This window comes from Danio aesculapii, chromosome 22, assembly GCF_903798145.1.
Source record: "Danio aesculapii chromosome 22, fDanAes4.1, whole genome shotgun sequence".
Classification (NCBI taxonomy): Eukaryota; Metazoa; Chordata; class Actinopteri; order Cypriniformes; family Danionidae; genus Danio; species Danio aesculapii.
Window position 1 is genome coordinate 15,023,134 of NC_079456.1, and position 15,455 is coordinate 15,038,588.

The 15,455-nt window shown below is 35.9% G+C and overlaps 1 protein-coding gene across 1 annotated transcript in view; it reads right to left on the minus strand.

Moving 5' to 3' along the window:
- lrp1ba (low density lipoprotein receptor-related protein 1Ba) overlaps window positions 1-15,455 on the minus strand; it is a 407,482-nt gene that overhangs the window by 46,386 nt on the left and 345,641 nt on the right. The window contains 3 exon segments of the mRNA XM_056448564.1: window positions 564-686; window positions 1,730-1,852; window positions 11,890-12,022. Coding sequence (XP_056304539.1) covers window positions 564-686; window positions 1,730-1,852; window positions 11,890-12,022 — 379 coding nt within the window.

Below are 15,455 nucleotides of genomic sequence, written 5' to 3' on the forward strand. Positions count from 1 at the left end.
ATTCTTTGGTTCATTCATCTTAAATGCCTCCTCCTTCATCTTACATCAGACATGCTCAATAATGTTCATGTCTGGTGACTACGCTGGCCAATCGTGGAGCACCTTGACCTTCTTTGCTTTCAGGAACTTTGATATGGAGGCTGAAGTATGAGAAGGAGCGCTATCCTGCAGAAGAATTTGCCCTCTCCTGTGGTTTGTAATGCAATAGGCAGCACAAATGTCTTGATACCTCAGGTTGTTGATGTTGCTATCCACTCTGTTGATCTCTCGCACGCCTCATACTAAATGTAACCCCAAACCATGATTTTTCTTTTACAGAACTTGACTGATTTGTGTGAGAATTGTGGGTCCATGCAAGTTCCAATAGGTCTTTCTGCAGTATTTGTGATGACTGGGATGCAGTTAAACAGATGATTCATTGGAAAAATCTACCTTCTGCCACTTTTCTAAATAATCAACTAAAAGTCAAGTTATTATTTGCTCTTATATCTGGAACTGATGGCAAGAATTTTGTCAGGTAAAATAAAATAAAATGAAATGTAGAAGTGTGGTCCTCAACTCACCACAGTGGTCTTCGTCTGAATTGTCACCACAGTCATTGGCACCGTTGCAGATCTGCTCAGATCGCAAACACACTCGGTCATTTCTGCAGCGGAATGGACGGTTCGGGGGACATGGCAGCTTTTCTGCACACAGTAATCACAACATCGTTCTCCATCAAAAAGTCTTTTTCTGCCTTTTTTTGTGGTGTTTCAGATGTTGCTGAAGTGTTGGAAAAGTGAGCAATTTCACAGTAGAAACAATTTTCTGAGGTAAATCACTGTTTACTTGAGTTTAGGTGTACAGCATTCAGTTTTATTGTGTGTTCAAGATGGTCAAAGTGTCTTGTTTTAAGTGTCCACTCAGTTTTGTTTTGTTCGGTCCTTTGGTGAGATAGGTCTCATGAAAGAGTATATATATATATATATATATATATATATATATATATATATATATATATATATATATATATATATATATATATATATATATATATATATACGGTTCATTACGCTGTGAGGACCACAGATTAATATATTTATTGTGTGTGTGTGTGTGTGTGTTACATTTATCTAAATAAAGAGACTAAAATAAAAACACGAATAAATATTTGTAAAATAATTAAATCATATTGTTTTCAATTATAGATTCTTATGTGTCATAAAAACAGGCAGGAGAAAATAGTTTGAATGAATAAAACATATACAGAAAAAGAGACCAATAACAATAAAAGCATATAAATTATTCAAAACAAAACAGCAACAAAATAAGTTAATACAATCAAATAAATAAAAAATATCTCATTTAAAAGCTAAACATCTAAAATATAAACTTACAATAAATCTATAAAACAATTAAAATATGAAAAACAAAAACAAAATGAATGAATGAAAAAACAAATGAATGCGAAAAAAACAAACTATCAACATCTAATGAAAAAACAAAACAAAACAAAAAACACAAAACAAATCAAAACAAAAAACACAAATCAAAACAAAACAAAACAAAACAAAAAACACACAAAAAAACACAAAACAAAACAAAACAAAAAACACAAAACAAAACAAAACAAAACAAAACAAAACAAAACAAAACAAAACAAAACAAAACAAAACAAAACAAAACAAAACAAAACAAAACAAAACAAAACAAAACAAAACAAAACCATTCTGACATGCCACAGACGTACCGCACATGTGCGCATCTTCGTCAGAGTTGTCTCCACAGTCATCCTCACCATCACAGAGCCAAACCAGCAGCTTACACAGTGTATTATTACACACAAACTCATCTGCACGACATGACAGAGACCCTGCAGACAAAAACATCTGATGCATTTATCATCTCATATACAATGAAAATGTTACATCTTAGGGCCCTATCATACACCCGGAGCAAAAAGGCGCAAGACGTGTTTGGCGCAATTTGTTGCTATTTTCAGACCAATGCAACCCTAATTTTCACGTTTTGTGCCACATTGTTTAAATAGCAAATCCATTTGCACCACTTTGTGGACTCATGGGTATGCTGGTCTATAAAGGAGGTGTGTTAAGGTGCATTGTTGGTGTATTGCTATTCTGAATAACTGAAATAGACCAGCGCAGAGTGTGTTAGTTATGCGCTTATGCAGGTCCAAACGCTTACACATTGCTTAATACACACAGGATGTACACGAATATCTTTACATATGAAAACGACAAAAGGATTAATATGCTACAAAGATTATTATGTTCTACACAAATAAAAAATCACTGCCTTCGTGCCTTCTTCATCTCGGGGGGCCTTTTATAGTTTATTCTCGACAATTTGCTTTTGTATAATATTATTATTAGCAGTATTATTTATTATATGCATAATATTTCTATTTGTTTTAATAAAAACAAGTTTTGATTTGCCCGCCTGCTGGGTTTTGGAGACATCTGCATCACCATATGGGGCATAGGACGTGTATTTGGATATAACTCAGGTTTTTGACCACACATTGTTATTATTGTTCATTTATTTGTTTGCTGAAAATAGGAACAAAATTTTGAAATAGTTTTGAAACAAATCTTTGCACTTAAACTAAATTAAATATGTAACCTGATGGATGTCTTCAGTGGAGTGCGTACAACACTGTTTTCATTACCCACGAAAGTAAAAGAGTAAAGTAAAGACTAAAAGTAAAGAGGCTGAATGGAGGAGGCTCATACTTTATCCTCGTGCTGCAAAAAATCTGTTTAATTGTTTTCTTACTAATGAAGCATTCAGTTTTTCCACTTACAAAGTCCGCCATGTAAATAGCAAATGTGCCATGGCGCGACGCAACTCTTAAAGGGAATGGCCAGGGGCGTAACAGCCATTTTAAAAGTGGGGGGGACAACTGTATGGTCACCCAAAAGTGATTAATGATTTATTAGCGATAAAGTTTGTTTAATAATTTTTTAACCAAAATTCAAAAATAATTACAAAATATTAATAATAATAATAAATAAACAGAACCACACACATTTAAATTAAGCATTACTCTGTGTGAAAATATTTTTAAATACTACAATGCAATTGTAAAATTGCAAGTTTATACTACACATATAACGTGAGATGGACATCGCCATGTGTACTTGTGGCCGATGCGTCATTCATAAAAGCAAAACACGCAGGATTCAACACGTAAATTCACCAATTACTCCCCAAATACATGCAAGTAAGTGGTTGGTGAACTTAGAGAGGAGAAGATTCAATTTTATAGTTACTTTCAGTATGTGTATCTGATATGATTAAAACACATCGGTTCTTGTTTTACTAGTACTTGTGTGTATTTACATGTTTAAATGATCAATTAAGCAATAGGCCATAAAAAAGGCTGCATAATTGTGATAATATAACACGTCTTTCTCAGCAGAGTTAAGTTGGTTTTGTTTTCGGAAAAAAAAACACGAAAAAAAGAAGCACTTTTCCGACGGTCTCTTACTGAGAGTTTAGGTCAGCGCGAGCTCTCTCTGGCTAAACGCATATTGCGACTGCTCAAGCAGTGCTCGTAATATCGAGCGAAAAAAGAAAGACAGCTGTGAAACATAACCAGCTTTGTCTTTTTGTAGGGAATACAGTTTAGATCTTTTTAGGGTTAGAGGTGTGTCAGGAATACCGAAAACAAAACCAACTTAACCCCGCTGCCTTTCTCTGGCTCAGCGCCAGACAAGACACCAGCACCAGGGACTTTACGGTTCTCACTTCGAAACGGAACAAAAGTAGGATTCTGTAACGTTAGTGATTTACCGCGATTTACCCAGCTCTAGCTGTTGCTCCCTTCCGAGTCATTCCTGTCTTTGACTGCAAAGTGAATGAATGAAGCTCGTGGCAGACGCTCAAGAGATTCGCGCTGTGATTGGCTGAGTGATCGTTCACTCAAATCGAGTAACAAGTCAGAGAACACTTGCGGCCGCTAGGTCAAATAAAAACGTGTGGGCCAGTCGGGGGACAGAATAACCTGTTTCCAAAAAGTGAGGGGGACGTGTCCCCCCCGTCCCCCCCTGTTGCTACGCCCCGGGGAATGGCAGATGAGACTCTGATTGGTTTAATGCACGTTATGCTCAAAACACACCCATAACACATTAAGAGAATAAGCACAACCCTGTTAGACCATGCGCCAGGGCGCAAAACCTATTTTTCCATCCTTAAAATAGCAAAAGTGGATTCGAACACGCCCTTAATGCTTTTGCACCATGTGCTTTAGACATTGCGCATAGACCATTTAAAAAAAGTGTAAACTAAAGCATTAATAATTTTCACAGCATTCAATGCGCATATTCATCAAGGGTGCCAATACTTTTGACCACGACGGTATACAATAATTCTCACTTCAAAGAAACTTTACTGCTTTCAAAACAGGAACAGGACACTAATGTGCACTCTATTGAAGAGAACTTTCTGAATATCTAAACTTAACACATTCAAGGATGATCTTTACACATTTTAATCAAATATTTAAATAACAGCTTCACATGTAATTTAAAGCTTAAGTTGAAAGAAAAAATATCCATTGAGGAGCAGTTTGTGCTTTCTATCTGACGTCTAACCATTCACAGCGTTTGTAAAGATTTAGTTGAAAGACTTTTTTTGAAGAAATACAGAAACGCTAGATGGCATTGAGCTGCTTTTAATCAGGATAGTCTGAAAATGCAGCTTTACTTTAACAAAACATTGAATAAGACCTGATGATGAACTTTATGGAGCCCCATTTAGTTTATTCAGGTTGAAATGGTCAAAGAAATACAGGAGAAAGTGGAAGGATTGTGTTTTATAAACTGACCCTGGATCAGGCTTTTAAAGGGCTGAGTTTAGAAAGCAGGTTTGAAGAGGCTGTCAGACTCATCCTGCTTTTCTCACCTCTTTCTTTGTCATCGGCTCTCAGAAAAAAAGGTTTTTTCTGGAAGGTGTTTGACAGCAATGGACATTAATATCACAGAGTTTTCCTGAATAAATGACGACAGGATAGCAGGACAGAAAGTTGCTGATAAAAGGCTCTTAAAAAAGTTAAAAACAAACTTTAAATGGAATAAAAAAAAGAAGATTTTTAAGGATCTAAAAAAAGTGAAATAAATGAAGATGCAAAGAAACTGACTAAAATCAAAAAACTACATATATAATTATATACATAAGTTATGTGCAAGTAACTTTTTAAAAATAATTTTAATGGTATATATGACTGCATAACATATAATTAAATTATTAAAACAATTAATATTATGTATTTAATTTGAATACAAATTTAAAAAATTATATTACATTAAAAACACAGAAAATGTATTTGTATCAAAGTTATTTCAGCTCTTTTATTACTACAAAATATATGTATTAATAATAATCATGTAATAATATTCATTTTAATAAAATTTAGTGTGTAATATATGAAGCAGACACCAAATTAATGCTGGTAAATAAAAAATAACCAAAATGTCACAAACAACAAAATAAATATAATTAATTAATACATTTAATTAAATAAAAAATTATTAAATAAAAATCAAAACAAACAAACAAACAAACAAACAAACAAACAAACAATAAACACACACAAACACAAATAAACAACATTTAAAAATCGAACAAAATGCGCAAACTACAAAGCAAAGCAAAGCAAAGCAAAGCAAAGCAAAGCAAAGCAAAGCAAAGCAAAGCAAAGCAAAACAAAACAAAACAAAACAAAACAAAACAAAACAAAACAAAACAAAACAAAACAAAACAAAACAAAACAATACAATACAATACAATACAATACAATACAATACAATACAATACAAAACAAAACAAAACATTCATACACTTTTCGGCTTAGTCCTTTTATTAATCTGGGGTCGCCACAGCGGAATGAACCGCCAACTTATCCAGCATATGTTCTACGCAGCGGATGCCCTTCCAGCTGCAACCCATCTCTGGGAAACATCCACACATACACTCACTCACTTACACTCATACACTAGGGACAATTTAGTCTTCCCAATTCACCTGTGCCACATGTCTTTGGACTGTGGGGGAAACCGGAGCACCCGGAGGAAACACGGAGCACAGGGAGAACATGCAAACTCCACACAGAAACGCCAACTGACCCAACCGAGGCTCGAACCAGTGACCTTCTTGCTGTGAGGCAACAGCACTACCTACTGCGCCACAGCCTCGCCCAAAACAAAACAAAGCAAAACAAAACCACACAAACCAAACGAAAACAAAACAAAACGAAATACAAAATACAACAAACCAAAAACACAAACCAAACAAAAACAAAACACACAAACCAAAAACAAAACAAAGCAAAAAAGGCAGCAATAGACCAATGAAAGATCTCCTTCTACAAGTAAAATCTAAGCACCATTAGTGCCTTGCAACCTCATGACGAATATAAACACGAATAAAGATTTATTATAAATCTTAGCATCAGAACAATGACATTAAGCAGAAAACAACAAAGAAATGAAATGAACTTGCTGATAGGCCGAAGCTGTTGTTTGATGTAAACTCGTCCTGGGAGACGCAGGTGTTGTTGTGTCTCCGCTACAAAAATCAACAAGCGCAATTTTTCCAAACACTGAAATGAAGCCTTTCATGTAGTCGCTTGTCAGATATCAAGTGCAAACGCAGAACCTTTCATCCTCACCAATTTCAACAAATATTGTGGAAATGACTGCTCTAGCGGAGGCTGGAGGTGTTTCTGATCTGCCGTAATGTGTTCATGTTTCCCATAATCCCTCAGGTCTGAGATCAGACGACGACACATAGCACTTAACGTAGTTTATATGCATATCACAAATGAATGTTGCATAAAAACATACATAGAGGTCTGTGGTAAAGATTTAAACATGTTAGAGATTCTGTTTGTGAGTATTTAGAAGGTTAGTGAAGACTCTTTGATAAATGTAATAAAATTTATTAAATGTACAGTGGTTAGCACTGTCGCCTCACAGCAAGAAGGTTGCTGGTTCGAGGCCTGACTGGGTCAGTTGGCATTTCTGTGTGGAGTTTACATGTTCTCCCCGTGTTTACGTGGGTTTTCTCCCGGTGCTCCGGTTTTCCCCACAGTACATAGACATGTGGTATAAGTGAATTGAATAAACTAAATTGTCCGTAGTGTATGTGTGTGAATGAGTGTGTGTGGATGTTTCCCAGTACTGGGTAGCAGCTGGAAGGGCATCCGCTGTGTAAAACAAATGCTGGATAAGTTGGTGGTTCATTCCGTTGTGGCCCTGATAAATAAATGGACTAAGACGAAGGAAAATGAATGAAGGGTTGTCAAAGTGGTGTCTGTAGTTTGAGTATTATTATTATTTGGTTGAAATTGAACCAATTTCTTCAAATTATGAGGTTATATGTGGCACTGTATTAAATATCTGTCAGACAAAATAAAATAAAAATAAATAAAAATAAAATAAAACAATAGAAAAATTAAATAGAATATATTTTAATTTATAATAATTTATAATCAACTATATTATTATTATTATTATTATTATTATTATTATTATTATTATTATTATTATTATTATAACAATATTGAACCATTTTCTTCAAACTATGAGGTTATATGTGGACCTTTATTAAATATCTGTTGGATAGAATGAAATAAAAATAAATAAATAAATAAATAAATGAATAAATAAATAAATAAATAAAAAATAAATAAATACATTAAATAATCAAACTAAAATACATTTGAATACTAATGATACGAATACTACTACTACTACTACTACTACTACTACTACTACTACTACTAATAACAATAATAATAATAATAATAATAATAATAATAATAATAATAATAATAATTTATGTTTTCAAAATAACGCCAAAATAAGATGGCGCCGATGACGATGGCAGCCTCCGTGTCGTGCTCTGCAGTAGTGTTTGTGTTTTTGTTAGTTTGTCCTGTCTCGAGTCATTTTCCTACAATTAGTTTCACCAGAGACGAATTGTTGGACATTCGGGCACATACACCACCGAATATTTTTCCATACCTGGATTTATCTGATGTTCTGTTGGACATCGTAGTCGGAGGAGCCGCGGTGCTGCTCAAACGCTTTCAAGCGCGCAGACGAGGAAAGCGTGCAGGCGCGCTTGTGAAACTCAGACAGCGCGGATTTAGGACCGCGCTGCCTAGCATTCATCTAGCAAATCTCCGCTCTCTACCCAACAAAATAGACGAACTCATTCTGCTCTCTCAGACAAACAGGGATTTTCTGCATTCAGCTGCTCTGTGTTTCACGGAAACCTGGCTGAACGACACCATACCGGACAACGCGCTTCACCTACCGGGCTATCAGCTGTTCAGAGCGGATCGCGACGAAGAATCAACGCGGAAATCACGCGGTGGCGGGACGTGCTTTTACATCAATGAAAGGTGGTGTACAGATGTAACAGTTTTAAAGAAGATGTGCTGTCCAGATCTCGAAGCACTGTTTATTAACTGTAAGCCTTTTTACTCCCCGCGCGAGTTCTGCTCGTTCATCCTCGTCAGTGTTTACATTCCTCCGCTCGCGCACGCGAGTCTGGCGATACAGAAACTAGCTGATCAGATCACGGTGTTAGAGTAACAACACCCGGACTCTGCTTTAATCATTCTCGGGGACTTTAACAAAGCAAAACTGTCCCGTGAACTGCCAAAATATAGACAGCATGTTACATGTCCCACAAGAGACAGAAATATACTGGATCACTGTTATACTACAATAAAGGATGCATACCGCTCCGTCCAACGAGCAGCTTTGGGACACTCTGACCATTGTTTGATTCATCTCATTCCAACCTACAGGCAGAAACTGAAAACAGCCAAACCTGTATTAAGATCTGTGAAAAGATGGACTAACGAAACAGAGCGAGATCTACAAGCCTGTTTCGACCTCACTGACTGGAGTGTTTTTGAAGCTGCTGCAAACGATCTGGATGAGCTCACAGAGACTGTAACATCTTATATCAGTTTCTGTGAAGACATGTGCATTCCTACCAGGACTCAACTCACATACAATAATGACAAACCATGGTTCACTGTAAAACTCAGACAGCTACGTCAGGCCAAGGAGGTTGCTTACAGAAATGGGGATAGGGCCTTGTATAAACAGGCCAAATACACACTGGAAAAGGAGATCAGAGTCGCAAAAAGGAACTATTCTGAGAAACTAAGGAGTCAGTTCTCTTCCAGCGACTCAGCATCTGTGTGGAAAAGTCTGAAAAACATCGCAAACTACAAGACACCATCCCCCAGCACTGTAGACAATGAACGACTTGCAAACGACCTGAATGAGTTTTACTGCCGGTTTGAGAAAACCCCCCACACCCACTCTGAACTGCTCTTCACGCCACCATTAACACCACCATCCCCCGCCTCCCTCATACCTGCCCTACAGTTCAGTGAAGAGGAGGTGTGCCAGGTCTTCCGGAAACAGAAGAGGAAAAAAGCACCAGGCCCAGATTTTATAACACCAGCCTGTTTAAAATCCTGTGCTGACCAACTGGCCCCCATCTTCACCCTGATCTTCAACAGATCACTGGAGCTGTGTGAAGTGCCCTCCTGCCTCAAACGCTCCACCATCATCCCCATCCCAAAGAAACCCAAACTTACAGGACTAAATGACTACAGACCGGTGGCACTAACATCTGTGGTCATGAAGTCCTTTGAAAAACTGATGCTGGCTCACCTGAAGGACATCACTGAACCCTCACTGGATTCTCTTCAGTTTGCCTACAGAGCAAACAGGTCTGTGGATGATGCGGTTAATATGGGACTGCATTATGCTCTGCAACACCTAGACAGACCAGGGACCTATGTGAGGATGTTGTTTGTTGACTTCAGCTCGGCGTTTAACACTATCATCCCAAAACTTCTCCTGCCCAAATTAACTCAGCTCTCTGTGCCCACCTCTGTCTGTCATTGGATCAACAGCTTCCTAACGGACAGGCAGCAGCTGGTGAAGCTGGGAAAATTCTCATCTAGCATCCGCACAATCAGCACTGGCGCCCCCCAGGGGTGTGTCCTCTCCCCACTGCTCTTCTCCCTGTACACGAATGACTGCACATCAAAAGACTCCTCTGTGAAGCTCTTGAAGTTTGCAGACGACACCACACTTATCGGCCTCATTCAGGACGGTGACGAGTCTGCCTACAGACAGGAGGTTAAGGAGTTGGCTGTCTGGTGCAGTAACAACAACCTGGAGCTCAACACGCTCAAAACAGTGGAGATGATAGTGGACTTCAGGAGAAACCCCCCTGCTCTCCCCCCACTGAGCATCATGGACAGCATTGTGGCAGCAGTGGAGTCATTCAAGTTCCTGGGCACCACCATCTCTAAGGACCTGAAGTGGGACACTCACATTGACTCCATTGTCAAAAAAGCTCAACAGAGGATGTACTTTCTTCGTCAGCTGAGGAAGTTTAACCTCCCAAAGGAGCTGCTGAAACAGTTCTACACCTCCATCATTGAATCAGTCATCTGCACATCAATAACTGTCTGGTTTAGCTCAGCTACTAAATACGACCTCCAAAGACTACGTCGAATAGTTCGGACTGCTGAGCGAATCACTGGTACAACCCTTCCTACTCCCCAAGAACTGTACTTATCCAGAGCGAGCAGAAGGGCTGCCAAAATCACTCTGGACCCCTCACACCCAGCACACTGCCTCTTTGAACTTTTACCTTCTGGTCGACGCTACAGAGCACTGCGCACCAGAACAGCCCGACACAGAAACAGTTTCTTCCCTCAGGCAATCCATCTCATGAACACTTGATGATAATAATTGCGGAACCAACATCACTACTTGCTATACACTTTTATACACATATACACTTATTTAACAACACACTTTACATGCCAATTTGCACATAACAGCTGCACATATAACGTTGTATATAGTAATAAACATGTACATACACTTGTCAATCTGTATATTTGCACTCACTACTTCTATTTTTAAAAAAATATATTTATTATCTGTTTTTTGTCCTGTCTCTGTAATCCTGTTGCACTGTAGAAGCTCTGTCACGAAAACAAATTCCTCGTATGTGTGAACATACCTGGCAATAAAGCTCTTTCTGATTTCTGATTTCTGATAACTAGCTGTAAGTTATAATGGTGAAAAAAATATAATACTATAGTAATAATTTAAAACTTTGAAATATTTTAATTATATGTGATGGAACTACAAAAATTACCTTAACTGAAAAAAAAAACACCCAACTAACAGAAAGAATGTTTGAAAACAAAATATATGTAATAATATTATTAATACTATTGTTCACACTGTCAATTGCAAATCCCCCCCCCCACCCCCCAAACATATTTAACATAAAAAAAAGAGAAAGATAAAAGTGGAGGCAGAGACTGGCCTTTCAGACTCCAATAATTAAAGACAAAAATAATCTTAAAATATTAACTAGTGGGTTGAGAACGAGGGCCGTTGCTAGGGTTGAAAGGAGCCAAAAGAAGTCCCCCCTCCAGAAACAGATACTGCTGAACAGTTGACTATTTAAATACCCGACCCAAAAACTGCATTAAGTGAAGTGTGTGTGATGTACAGTATGTGGTAATTTTAAGTACTTGGATAACAAAATAAATGTTATATGACCAATCTTTTTTAAGTGCAACATATTCCAAAAGATCAGGGGCTTTTGACAACACATTAGGGGCTTAAGCCCCCAAAGGGGCCCCCATGCAACGCCACTGTTGAGAACATAATAAAAGCGTACATTGTGTGTAAGCACATACAGTAGCATATAGTTCTAATACTATTTATTCCAATACATTTACACTAAAACTCTTTCCCTTTACTTGAAAAAGCATAATGTGCAGAATAACGCTGTGGTCTGTGAGGGATGTGGATGTTTTACCGTGGTCACAGTTGTCCTCATCACTCTGATCGAGGCAATCAAAGACTCTGTCGCACCTCCAGCGCGCAGGAACACAGTGAGCTCGATTACGACACAGAAACTCGTCCTCTTTACACTCGCTGAGACAGTCCACCTGCACGCACGCACACACACACACACACACACACACACACACACACACACACACACACACACACACACACACACACACACACACACACACACACACACACACACACACACACACAAAAACCTAATGACTTTTATGCTGTACAGACTGTATTTTCGATCCGTGGGGAGCTCAATTTAGGTGACACGCCCCTTTTGGAAATCTCAACTGTAGTTATTAGTCACGCTGCTTATATCTGATTGGCTTCAAGTGTGTTTTGGGTTTCAGTTTGACACTGGTTAAAAGTGTTTGTTAAAAATTGCATAGAGCACATCTTTAACTAATTCTAATCAATTTGAATCGACTAAAGGTTCAATCACACCAACGCAATAATGATTATTAGAAATATAGGAATAAATTCACATAAATTTGGATGATAACAATCTTTTTTTAAAGGCAAATACTGCAGTTTCATTGTCTTATCGATTATTAAATGGAAAAAAAAATTCTGAAAGTGCTTCCAACAATATTGTTTCCCTACATCGTTAAAAAAGCTGTTCTGAAATACACTGGTGTTTTCCTTTCAGAATGAGTTCTAGAACGATTTCTTTATCATCATCTTTATAATTATTGGCACTTGACGGCCCTTAAACCTTAGGTAGATTTTGTAAACTTTGGTTTAGATGACAATGTTTTCAAGACATTTAAGACGACAATGCTTTATACAAGTTTTGCCCATTCATTTACATGACAATGTTTACATTTACGGTTGTTCATTTAGCAGATGATTTCGTCCATTTTTGTCCAATTGAGGGGGCATTCAGCGATTCAACAAGAAGAGGAGTGGAATACATACACAAAGTGCTGGTTCTACAAAGAAACTGTTGGGAATTAAGTGCTAGAGTAAGGAGAGGGAATGTTTTTTAATAGTGTTTCTACAGGTGGTTTGTCAAGCCCACTCACCTGTGTGAAGCACACTTCATAAACGCAATGTTTTTATTTGAGACATGGAGTGATTGTAAGAAAGTGTCTGCAAGTGTCGGTAACAGCATCAGTGAGATGAATGAGTGCATTTTCTACAGGTGGTTTGTCAAGCCCACTCACTTGTGTTTATTTACATTTCTTTTAAAGATATGAAGCATACCTGTCAATGTTAGGATGTGAAAATAAGGGATATGCCCACCATAATAAGGGATTCCCCTGACCTTCATCCCCCCAAGTCACCCTCCCCTTTAAAAAATCCCCAAATTACTAAATATGTTCATTTGGAGCTGTTTCATTGTAAATAAAATGTTTTATTATTATTATTATTTACAAAAGAAAAATTAAATAGTATACATTAGCAGCAAATACATTTCAGCTTATTAAAATTAATAGCTATTATGATGAAATAGAATCAAGCTATCAAATCTCATTAATCTTCACTGTATAACTTACACATTTTGATAAAAGAGCGACGAATGAATCTCTTATTTATTTAGTTTTCGTTTGATGCATGACTGTCAGCTGACGCGCTCCATAGTAATAAATAGAAGCTGTTTCCCAAACGGATTCTGTTCATGTGATTTGAAGCGAAAGTCTGGGATTTGGGTGCGTGTAAAAAACAGACATATACACATAATTAATAATAATAACATCTAAAGATGGGGATCTTGGTCGGGTTTTTTCAAACACAACTAATTTCGTCCTAAATGATGTGAAGCTACCTATACTGCACTGCGCAGTGGAAAAATGGTTATTGTATTGTATCAGTATCGTATTATACCGTATCGTATGAGTGTTTTATTTTGTGGTATCAGTTGCAACAGGAAGCTCCAGTATTGTACTGTGCACCTAAAATAATCTCACCCCCATAGTCCCCATCAAATTAATTTGATATATAATTTAATAATGTACATTTTTCACAGGTTTTTCTACAGATTTTTCTACTATATTATTTTAAATTGTTCAATAAAAGACCTCATTTATGTTATAATAATCCAAGTTTTATTACCCAGTGTCCCCTTTAAGAAATGTGTCCTCTTTAGCGATTACTGTTGACCTTCTACAGCTGGAATTGTTTTGTTTTATATATATATATGTACTGTACATATGTCTCTCGGGGGCCTTTGAAAAATAGGTCTGATTTAATTGTGTTTATTAGGACAGGCAAACTGGTTGGAACTGTTGACACTGCATTATGAGAGAGGGTGTAATTAAAGAAAAGTCCCTGGAGAAAAAAGACCAGCGTCTGGAGGAAACACCTAGACACAATGCTGAAATACTGCGTAATGGTCCCTTTTAGAGCTTGATAAGAGATTAAAAGCATTGAACCCCTCCACTTTTACTGCAGTGATATAAACTGCTGAAACGGATTTTGAAATAATTATTTAAAACATTTTATTTATTATGAAATATTATATTAAAATTAATTATTTGATGTTAAAACAAAGCCATATGATGACATGAGGGGGTCATTTTCTTTAATTGTATTAAATGCATTTTATATTTTTAATTAGATTTTTAATTATATCATTTTATTATAAATTGTATGTGTGTGCATTACTATATTCATAAATATTACTATTTACTTTATTTAATTATTGTTATTATTGTTACTAAAATTATAATTAGTATTATTATTATTAACTGTATGAATTAGAAATTAATTAATAATAAAAAAAATAATAATTTAATGGTGTGCACAAAAACAAACAAACAAACAACAAGTTAGCAACAATAATTATGTACTTTTAAATAAATTAAAATAAAGTCAACATTATTATTCTTGCCATTGCTATGTATATTTTAGATGATATATTATTGTGTTTTATCAATTATATTTACTAATTTATGAACAGTGTTTCAAGTTTTGTGCCAAAAAACATTTGAACATCATTACTATTACCGTATTTATTTTGAAAATATATTAAATTAATTATGTGAGTGAACAATTATTATTAACAAAATACATTGATAATGTTAAAATTGTATTATTATTATTATTATTATTATTATTATTATTATTATACTACATTGATAATAATGTTTAAATATTATTATTATTATTATTATTATTATTATTATTATTATTATTATTATTATACTACATTGATAATAATGTTTAAATATTATTATTATTGTTGTTATTATTATTATTATTATTATTAATAATAATAATAATAATAATAATAATAATAATAATAATAATAATAATAATAATAATAATAATAATAATAATAATGTTATTAACTACATTGATAATAATGCTTAATACATGTTATTTTTATTATAATAATAATAATAATTATTATTATTATTATTTTACTCTTAGCTGCTGACCAAGGGTGCATCTCGCTATTAGTTCTACTTGATCTTAGTGCGGCATTTGACACCATTGACCATGGTATCCTTATTAATCGCTTAAAGTCTACAGGTGTCCAGGGACAGGCCCTACAATGGTTCAAGTCATACTTAT